This window comes from Opisthorchis viverrini (genome assembly GCF_000715545.1).
Source record: "Opisthorchis viverrini unplaced genomic scaffold opera_v5_222, whole genome shotgun sequence".
Classification (NCBI taxonomy): Eukaryota; Metazoa; Platyhelminthes; class Trematoda; order Opisthorchiida; family Opisthorchiidae; genus Opisthorchis; species Opisthorchis viverrini.
The window spans coordinates 855,806-867,299 of record NW_008751879.1 but is presented as its reverse complement, the minus strand read 5'-3'; the positions used below and the strand labels follow the sequence as shown (position 1 = coordinate 867,299).

The 11,494-nt window shown below is 42.5% G+C and overlaps 1 protein-coding gene across 1 annotated transcript in view; it reads right to left on the bottom strand.

Moving 5' to 3' along the window:
• Positions 1 to 11,494, bottom strand: part of T265_14595 (hypothetical protein) — a gene marked incomplete at both ends in the record, with an annotated part of 18,672 nt that overhangs the window by 4,828 nt on the left and 2,350 nt on the right. The window contains 2 exons of the mRNA XM_009174346.1: positions 8,681 to 8,847; positions 10,158 to 10,521. Coding sequence (XP_009172610.1) covers positions 8,681 to 8,847; positions 10,158 to 10,521 — 531 coding nt within the window. The remainder of the gene's footprint in view (positions 1 to 8,680; positions 8,848 to 10,157; positions 10,522 to 11,494) is intronic.

Below are 11,494 nucleotides of genomic sequence, written 5' to 3'. Positions count from 1 at the left end.
TGAAAGAAAAAGTTAAAAAAAATTATAAAAAATACTTACATAATGAATGGGGGATAAAAATGTCGAGCAGAGAGGTAACCCGGAAACTCAAATCAAGGTTTAGAAATGATGAGCCGCATACGTCTTCGGTGCAGTTTGTGCAATGATGGTCAGAGAAGGTCGATTCTGGGACATGACACTCCAGATATTACGGTGGGGAATGTGTTCTCACAAGTGTACACAAAACAAATAAAAATCCAATATGGGGATTGAGCAGTAAAACAAAACTCATTGAATAGTTCATCCCACCGCTTAAGCCAATCTATGCTGAAACGCCTAGAAGCACTGTGCCGCTCTTTCATCCTTGTTGGAAATCTCGGCCCATGCTCATTCGTGTCCCGTTTGCTGAGCTTGCTTTGACTTGTTTTCTCANACAGCTTCGGTATGTGATGGATTCATCCACGGAGGATATTTTCTTCCACTCTAAGGGCCCCAAATATTAGTCCAGTTTTTTTTCACCTGAACTCTTCAACGCATCGTAATCCGACAACGTATTGAAAACTAAGTCAAACCATCGTTTCAGTTATCAAAGTTATTTGTTACTACCAATGTCCCTGATTCCATTATCAGTAGCCGAACTTCACATACGTGCTGCGAAGAGCTCAGTGGATAGCGGTCGGCTGGAAGTCAGGGACAGTTGCTTATAATTTGCGCGAATCGGTGGGTGTTTTGCCAAGTGAGGGATTGTGATGCTGGATATGACCGTAAGAAACAAATTAATCAAAAGAAGGTCACCTACGCCTAAATTTTACACGGGCCTGTTCTGAAGCAACCAAGTCATCCGGTTGGAAAGCTCACCAACTCTCCATTCGGTTTCTGTCAAGTGATTCACCATCTCATAGGTTTACCGTGCGGCACTGAGAATAGAGATTTTGTGAGTATTTGGATTATGATTTACAGGTGATGCAAACGGACTTGGTGTCAAAGTCCATTCTTTGTTTTTTTGTGACTCATGTAAATTCCGAATGTTCAAAGTTTAGAACAAATACCCGCTGTCATGATTGCCATATCCCGTCCACCCCTTTAGATTTTTTGCAGCTTCAGTATTTGTTGAGATGACTCGTGTAAGAACTACTTAGTGTGGAAGATTGTGCTGGAAAAATGACTGTATAACGTGAAACCCTCGGTCAGCGACTGTGGTTTCGGAACGGACGGTTTATTGATGCTGTCATTCTTGAAAAAACAATCCTCTAAGCGTTCTTTTCTAAGTAGAGATTCTCGTGTNTAACGTGAAACGTTCTTTTCTAAGTAGAGATTCTCGTGTATACATGACAGGATGCGTCAAGCAATTATGTGATGAATAGCCGAAAATAATCACAGCTACTGAACGCAGTTGCGCATCCGTGTTTTTTGACAACGTATGAAATACATGATGAAACTATTAAACTTACCAATAGCTAAGAGCAAGCGGGCCAATAACGAGTATGAAGTGACATAGCGTGAGATTTTATGTCCTATGAAATGAATTTCCGTGACTTCGAGAACAGCTCTCAATCGTTGGCCTCTGAAGCATTTTATCACTCGTTTCCTAAACAGATAATTCATATTGCAGTGAATATAGTGTCTGATTTACAGGATGGCCGCAATATACACAGGATCTCATTATATACTATATATACGTCCAGATAAGCAGGTAAATGGCCCCGGTAACCGTTGTTGTGTCGTCAGGTTCAGTATGGCTGACGTCTAAACGTTTAACTGCCGATCTTATTTCCTCACACGCGTAGCACTGCATCCAGTTCCAGGCCAACCATATGTGGTTTCCTGCTATGAGCAGGCGTTTAGTGGTTTGACTATTGTTGACTAGCAAATCTGTCTCGACTGACAGCCGTTGACATATATCCGGGTATCAGACAGGACTGGAGCAATGAAAATCAGCGAAACCTACAGGCACGTTAGTGAAATGCAGTACTGCATATGAAGTTAAGCCCAACTGAAGCAGGGACAAATCTTCTTGACGGTACACTACTCATAGGGTTGCTGAAAATTCTTCACCAGCCAACGAGCGGTTTCAGGCCTCTTGGGGCGCAATCCTAGAGTTCCTCCAAACTTATGTTCTACCTAAACGTAAATCTGACAGATTTCGACAAATACACTCATTTGTGTATCGGTTTGGTTTTCACGAGAAATTTAACTTAATCTCCCGTTTGTGATATTCTCCATATTAATGTGCTGCACAAAGGCCGTCTCATGTTCCAGTTGGTACGATATTCGATATTCATCGATATTCATCAAGAAGAATATCATAAACGATAGGTTCTCCCGTGAAAACCAAATTGATATGCTAGTATTCATTTCCAATTTGTTAAAACCGGATTCGGATGTATAGATTCCTCGACAAACGTCACTGCGGCACTGAAGTGATTAAGCTCGGACACCCTAACTGAAGATCCGAAGTCATCAACTTCGTCTTCCCAAAGTCTTATGCTCTCAGGTAAGCATTCAATCAGTAAAAATGCGTAGCAGTCTACAATACTTTTCTGGCAAATTCTGTTCTCACTGACCGAACACATTCAGGTTGAAAATGATAGGATTGAATACTACAAGTTGGTGCATTTTCTCTCATTGGTTCTGTGCTTTACTGCACTATGGCCTTAATCAGTCAAGCACACTCAACTGACAATCAAAAACTGCACAGTGATCTGTGTTGAAGTGATCAGTCGTAGTACATGGCAAGTGTATTCTTGCATGTGTCCAGTCCCATTATTTGAAATTACAGGCCATCAAGCCCGACAAGGTTGCAGACTGCATTCAGTGAGGTGGTCAGAGTAACTGAACGATCAAGTGCGCACTTATAATGTCTTGGGGAAGTGCAAATACCCTTCTTGATCAATGGCTTGGGTGGTATTTTTCTGGAATAGTGCAAATGGTCAGAGAGTGAAGAGTGAGGTTCTGGCAATTTAAAACTGATCTATCAATGGCCTGGATATACCTCAGCAGGGCCACCCTGTGCTTAAAATATGCTACAACTAAATAACATCTTTATGGAAGCAGGCGACACCAGAGTATTTCAGACATGAGTTGTTGTTGTTGTTATAGCAGCCTTACGAGCTATGTTATTTGAATGACACCTACATTTCGGCGGAAACCCAACATACTGCACACGACTGATTAAATTTAGGTTGATGCTTCAAAGAACGCTGGACATGTTGACAGAAATCTCTAAAGGAATCGATAAGGATAACCCACCTGCGAAACCGGGTGATGTCTTTGAACGTGAATACTCGCCATGACGGCTGAACTGCAAGCAGATGGACCGTATGAAGCACCCAGCTGGACAGTATGCGCTCTATGAGTAATCAGTGGTTTTGCCACGAGGTTGGTGAAGGAAGAACTGGACGCTCCACTGTGCATCCGGCTGTTCAACTCCCGGCGTGCGTGTTCCGTTGTTTTACCTGCAGGTGTTGTACGTGTGTGTGCTTGGAATTGCTCCGTCAGGGATTTCGCTCCAGTCTTTGAAAACACCGAGTTCGTGTTTAAAGTACATGCTACGGGCAATTCCATTACACAGTGTGACTGAAGCATAGAAGTTGGAAATACATACGAGTCTCAAGGTTGACTTCATGTAGGATGAATAACACAGACCTCAATGAAGAGGGTGACCCTATCATTAACATGTGCATCACCTGGACCACTAAATCAGACACTTAACATTTATGTTTCATTCTTTAGTCGCAAAGTTCAGAAATCCGAAACTCCCCTCAGCAACTGAGGTAACAGTAAACAAAGCTTGGTTTTCCGTATTGAACTATGCTCAGAAGACAGCGAAACTCAAACTATTGGAGTTTTTAACATCATGAGCTGGCGGCAACCAAGCTTCTGACACGCTACAATATGGTGGTCACGGAAAAAAAGCATGGAAAAGCTAGACGATTCGTGATTGCAACTTCCGCTTGTTAACGCAAGAATCTGTGGTGTTTTCTGAGCTGTTACGTCCATTATTTCAATATGTTGGTTTACTTAAAGTGTGACGAGCCCGATCAGTGACAACATATGTCTCACTAACACACTAAACGTATTAGTTGGAAGGATCCCTAACTAAAACTGCATTCTTTCAAAAGTTCAACATCGCTTTATGGATGAACTGTGGCTGTTGTGTCCATTCTCATTCAGGATTGGAAACCAGAGTCTGAAATGGCTCCGTGCGAGTGGACAGTATCTGCTGTGTAGACGCAACCCATAAGCCGAATATATGAAGTCGTCTAACCAAATGCTTTTTGTTGTGCGGTAAATTTGAAGCCATTTTATCTGGATTTGCATATCGATTACATTGGAAATAAAGGATTTAAGCGGTTGCGTCAATTCGAGCTGCTCTTTAGTTTTCGGACTTTTTCCAGGGAAGTAAATGAATGGTCATTTTCTGATCCAACGAGGTTGAACCAATTTCCTGCTTCTGACTTATTAAAATATACGAAAGTATCAAAGTCAAGTTTCACGTACACGAGAAAAACATGATGATTCGTAAAAGAATGCTTACGTTTGAATCTGACGACAAACTAGAAGAGAGTTCAGGCCGGATATTCGGTTGGGATTCCTGGATGGCACTTTGAATGGGCTTACCGGTGCATGAAGGCTGAAGTTTTAAGAAACCAGAGTGAATTAGGGAATTCGCATACCTGTCCAGACAATTGGTTATGGCATTTTACAAAAATGTTTGAACCTGTCGTCAGCATTAGTATCATTCAAAAAGCCCACAAACTAGTTACGAATTCTGCCCTACCAGAGGTTAAGATGTTAAATCCAACCCTCTCTAACTCATAGTGTATCGATCCTAGCACTCTTCTGTTTCGCCGAATGAGAAATCGGTGAGTCAAACAGAATGATCCTTCCAATAAAGAACGTCTGCTGGAAAATATTCAAGTAGGCCTGTTGGGGATTGATCTCTCGTGGGGAGAACCGAGTTTACAGGAAAATACTGCAACATGTTCTGCGACTTTAGATACTAATACAGCGGAGTACCAAAACTGCGGGGGTGATTTGGTGGTCCATCATCTGTTATCACCGAACGATTCATTGACGAAAAACCTAAAATTCTCTACAAGCTTGGTTTCGACACCAATGTTGTAATGGATATCAATTTCACTCTCTTCAGTTCCCTTAACTTATCGGTGGTGAGTGCAAGCTTTCCTAAACACACATATCTGACTGTCTACTGCTAGCCATCATTCCGCTTGGTCGGCACAAATGCGGTCACTGGTTCATTTTCAGCGCCGTTCTAGGCAATGCGCTGAAAAGTCCGACGTTGGGGAGGATAATTGACCGGTATATGTCCGAAGTGCACAGAGGACGTAATGAAAAAGTTTAAAAAAATTATAAAAAATACTTACATAATGAATGGGGGATAAAAATGTCGAGCAGAGAGGTAACCCGGAAACTCAAATCAAGGTTTAGAAATGATGAGCCGCATACGTCTTCGGTGCAGTTTGTGCAATGATGGTCAGAGAAGGTCGATTCTGGGACATGACACTCCAGATATTACGGTGGGGAATGTGTTCTCACAAGTGTACACAAAACAAATAAAAATCCAATATGGGGATTGAGCAGTAAAACAAAACTCATTGAATAGTTCATCCCACCGCTTAAGCCAATCTATGCTGAAACGCCTAGAAGCACTGTGCCGCTTTTTCATCCTTGTTGGAAATCTCGGCTCATGCTCATTCGTGTCCCGTTTGCTGAGCTTGCTTTGACTTGTTTTCTCATGAGTTCCGTGTGATCGCACCGTCCGTAAGAATCACCAGACTGTCGTCCAAAGGGTCGACTGCAACCCACGTTGTTGAGCTAACATTCCACTCGCCGTTGTTTGGTATGCAGATATTGACACTGCGCTGTGCAGGTCAGTGAAAGATTTGTGCACGCGTTGACACTACGAACGTGGACAATTGACGGTTGTTGTGTACATTTGTGTACCGCTGCGTAAATAGTACCGTAGAATTTCGAACCGTCCTTTTGATATTCGGGAATGTCGAACCTACGCGTCATCCAAATTTCCCCATAGGGAATCTCAACAAATGGTTAGAAAGTCCAGTTCAACACAATATTCGTCTTATCATTATCTGTGAGTGTTGGCGCAATGATTGCAGTCAGTAAAGCGCTGTAAGAAAGTCGACGGTATTTGAGATAAGGAGTCACTAAGTTAAGAATTTCTGTGAGCAAGCAACCCAGACAGGAACGCTTTTGGATTAAGAAGGAGCGGGGTGGGCAGTTGACGAGAGAAACAAAACTCAATCTGCTCGAATGAATTTAATGCGCAAAGGTAATCCAAGCTTTCAGTTAATACAACACTCGGAATCCAATATTCAAGAGATTCCGTCGGCTGTCGGCGTCTATACATCGAACAGACTGAAAAATCGATAACAAGATTAGGTGTTGTCAAAAGGCGTCACATGGTACGGTTGCTTCGACTCACCTGGATCAGTCACTTGCGGCCGTGCCAGATGTGATGTGGCTGCTTTAGACGCAGCCAGTCCCCTAGTGATTGACTGTGCTGTAGCTGAGATATGCAGCCTAACTGCCCCTGGACGACGTAGTGGGGTACTGCATCGGTTTGAAAGGAGTATTCACACCCGCTTGGTGTTTACCTTCGACCAAGTGGGTATGTCTGGCTTTTCCGAAGCCAGATCGAATGGTGTACAAGCGTCTTCTAAGGGTAGAAAGCCTGGATTGTTTGAGCAGAACTCAACAGGCTCATTTGGGAGCACTATTACAATTTTCATGTGTCTTGCAGAGGATTCAGCTGATTCTATAGCCCGAAATAATAAATATAACCGTGATCGTAAATCAGTGACCATTATCAGCTTCACGCATAATAGTGTTCAAGTTCCAATAGTCTTTTTCATTTATTCTACCAGCAGGTATAAAATTTTATCCGTAACTCATATTCAAAGTCACTGTTTACTGTCATTTTACTAAGTGACAAGCTACTAGGGGTGTGATAGTCGCTTAGGGTGTGAGTGGTCCTGGGTTCAAATCCCGGCCAGGCCCAGACACTCTTCGTCTGCCCTCGGTGGTCCCGAGGCCGCTTCGTTTTTCAGGGCGACTGGTCAAACGAGAGTGATGTGAACGTAAATTTTGCGAATCCCGCAACCAACAACCCGCATTTGCTTGCTGATTAAGTTAACCAATGGCCAAATTTCTGAACATGTCTGTTGGAATACACAACTTAACTCTGACGAACTGCGCGCACTGGTGATATTTCAGGCCGCTTACCTGAGGGACACATCAACAACATAGATATTATGGCGAGTGTTATTTCGGCCTGGTTTATGGTTAACGGTATTACACAACTGATAGGACTGATTTATCGGGCTGAAGAAGAAGCACTATATCACAAAGGTGTTTTAGTACACATCCGACACCTTTATCGCAAGTTCAAAAGGCAATTTACATAAACGTTTTTGTTTGCTTTGCCTTTCACAGTAGATCTCTTCGTGAGCAAAACTGTATCGGTACCAGCGCTTGAGAAGGCTATACCTTGGCAACTACTCTTGCCATACACATTAAATTACAAGTTTGATCAAAACTAATTGCCGGCAACGTCACAGAAACAAATGTACCTACGTTGGCAAGTATGAATAAATCCTGAGACCATCTTGAAAATGTGGATTATGTTCTCATTGTATACAAAGATGAGGACACGCCCGTCGTGATCCCGAGGATATAGACTACGGAACCTTCGGATTCAAGTCAGCAATTAATTAAGCCCCGATCTTCAGGAATGGTTCATGGTGCCTTTTCTTGAAGGAAACTATACATAAGGTTGCTGAAGACTTTCCAATGGCCAACGGCCGGTTTCGCCTTTCTTGGGCCTCACCGGGTAGGCGCAGACCTCGAGTCCCCGTCAACTTTACGTTTTGTTTGAACCCAAGTTGAATGAATTCCACGAAATGCACTCGATTGCACGCCGATTTGTTTTACTGAATGACTTAACTGGATTCAAGCCAAATCCCATTCATAAAGTTATTTGAATAGAACACAAGTTTGGTAGAAACTCGGTGACTGCGCCTATATGGTGGATTTCAAGAAGGACGAAGCCGGTCATGGTCTATCGAGGAGTTTCGGCCACCTTATGAGCAGCATTTTTCTTGGAAAATATACTGCCATATATTGAATACCAACTGGAACATAGAACAGCTTGTGTGCAGCACATTTAGTTGGAGAGTATAAAAACGGTAGATTCAGCAGGGATTCAGTTGAGTATGCCGTGAGAACCAGATTAGTGTGCAAATGAGAACAGTTCGCTGGCACCTTGTGCCCTCTGCTCACTTAACAAAAAATACTGGTGGTATTTCCAGACAAGGATTAACGGCTAGGAAGCTCAAATCTTTCGTGAATACAGGAAAACGAGTGACGAGTGATATTGGCTCCTTGGCATAAGAAAAAAATCGGAGTAAACTTAATTATAAAGGGTTTTTCTGACTAGTGAAGCAACCAGTTTCAGTATTGACGATGACTGAAAACGGGTCTTTTTATGGTGTTAAAGTCTAAAAGCCGGAAGTACGAGGAGCTTCTTAAATTTACCTAGCTTTAGTTGACCTGTTGAATTTCTGGGAGAAAACCACCCAACTGTACAATACCCAGCAGTTTATTTTCACTCCAAATCTGACGTTCACAGATAGCGTTAAAACATTTTCCATATACTCACCGGGATTTGTGTCGATTGTCCTACCCAATCAGTTACATACTTCGACTGGTGGTGGATAGGTGAGGCAGAGGGATGTTTTGGCGATTCATGGGGTACTTTCGGGTCCGAAACAGATGGCATTTGTCGAGGCCAAGCTTCAGTTTCAGAAGTATTTTCTAGGAAATGGGCTGGATTCAAAGGTAAGGAAACCCATGCAAATGTTTAAAACTATTCTAGCAAAGAGGTTTGCTGTTTACGGTCTTTCTGTAGAACGACTTGCATTGTTGCCTTGGAAAATGGACATGTTTTCCCTTTTAGACTTATACGGTGCTAATGAAAGTTCAGTTAAGAGAATTCAAAAAACAAAGAATCTCATATTAAATGACTCGGCGTGATATCTAACGCTTGATACTTCCTCAAGTATTTACTTCAGTGACACATCCCTGGTCTTACAGGAACACAAAGTGCAGTGTTACGAAACACTCAATTCTAAATACAAACATCATACTTAATAAAGGAATCAATGGGTGCTTCGTTCTGTTAATCGACTTTGTGGTGTCAGATTTGTTTCATTTCACATACCTGTTCGATTCTAGAGCGTCAGATTTCGATCACAAACAACGCTGCGCCTAAATTTTGGATCCTTTTTCTTACATTCATGCACATATTCATTTTTTTCTGTGGAACTGAATAATTAAGATAATTTCGATATCAGCTTGCTGGTCGAAGAGACAAAACATGCCGTTATTGAGATCACAACGTCGAACATGGGAAGGGGTTTTCCGGGCTTAAACGCAAAACTTCAAAACGTTCGAAACAAATGTGCTTGAAAACCGATACGTGCCTATGTGGGTTCCTTTAGCTCCCCTCTTGGATACCACTGTACTCGTAAATAGATAAAGATGCGGGACAAACTGTATCATAAAAGAGGGTACAGTGTAGAAAAGTATGGACTCATCGGAACGGACGTTTTTACCATGATTCCACGCTATGAGAGAGAAGTGTTGCGGATTTTCTCTTCAATTGGCGGTAGTAATCGCGCACTCAAAACGAATATACCCAGCGAGATTCATTTGACTGCTGTCCTCGTTGAAGACTAGCTGATCAATATTGAACAGGATGAGGAAGATGTGAAGCAGCCATTCTCACAGGCTACTCAAGCAAAACGCACCAGCAAATTTAGGGAATAATTTTCACTCTCTTTTGCGAATCGACACTGGCGATTTGTGTTCAGTTGACTATAGCACACTGTTTCACGTTTGTTGACCTTTTTTGCCCGTGAAATGTGCTGATAAGCTTGGCAGTGAATGGTCACGAATGTTCAACTCAATAGTTAATGTCTAGAAAAACGGCTAGTCGGAATAACAAATTAACAATTAGCGGCCGAATGTTCAACTCAATAGTTAATGTCTAGTTAAGAAAACTGCTAATCGGAATAACAAACTAACAATTAGCGGCATACACTCAGTTGCGAATAAATTTGGTTTTCAATACGTACGCTGTTCACCGAAAACTCCAAAACCTCCAGGACCGCTTGGTGACAGGCTCAATGAATGGTCATTTTTCTTGTCCAATCCCGTTAGTTGGGATAAGGCGGCAATATAATTTTGCTGAACGTTGGTAGCATCGTAGGTTCGTGTTCCAGCCCAGTTCGTACAGGGAGGTGCCGAACCAGGTAATCGAGCGCCCACTGGAGGGTCTCCGGTGTGTACACGAGCATCCTTATTGAATAGTGTGAGAGTTTCCATATTCAATGCGCAGACTCCACGCATTAATGCCATTTTCAGGGTTGCATTCTCCTCTGCCTGTATGACTCGAGTCGATTCCAGTTCTGCCCTGGTAGACTCTAGTTCATTTTCCAGCTAAACCGGAAGGAGTTTGCGTCACGTACATGAAAAAAATTCGGATGGCTGAATTAGTACTGGGACTACAACTGCCACAGTCGTTCACAACATTAAAAAGTTGCAAGAAGAAATTCCATTTTAGTGCATGCGATTAGAGTCCTACGACAAGCATTCACTTGAGATGGATTCATTCTGGAACGACACGTGACAGATTATCGTGTTGGTGGGCCGGCATCACCCTTGTGGGGTTTCAACCCTAGCCATCGAAATGTTAGTCCCATTCGGTCCTCCGATATACTCTACTGTTGAATGGCCCGAACAATCATCCGCTTTGTTTTGAACCAAATGAAGTGGGATGTGAACAATCTGACTGATTGCACTGCTTACTTCTCAGACAATTGAATTGACAAGACTGAATTCTGGAAGCTTAATGAAATTTATTCAATCTAATGATGGTTGATTAACTCATACTCTGGAGAAACAGTTGCCAGACAAATGCTACGGATATTTATATTCAAGGGCGAGGTGTTTAGTTCAGGTGCGGGCTTGGATTACAAGGCTCACTTCACCCTTAGTCGGGATAATTCGTACAGTTGGTGTATCAGTAAACATCCACATGACTCCGACAGCAACAATCGCATATTTTGGGTGGAAATTCTGTGAGGGGAGATGGAATGGTGAGACCCCGTGAATCCAATCAAAACAAATGCCATCGCCACTGCTATAGGTAGCAGGATAAATTGAACTTTCGTTATTACTGGTTGCTGCCCTATTTCGCGCGACCGGGTCATAGTGCGTCCTTTGCACGCAAATACCACGGTTTAAACTGTAAACATAATAAGGTGCCAACACTGATAAATAAGTATCTGCTAGATTCGTGGGAGTGGTGCAACAGAGCAAGTAACTGATCATCATCATCATCATCATCATCATCATCATCATCATCATCATCATCATCATCATCATCATCATCATCATCATCATCATCATC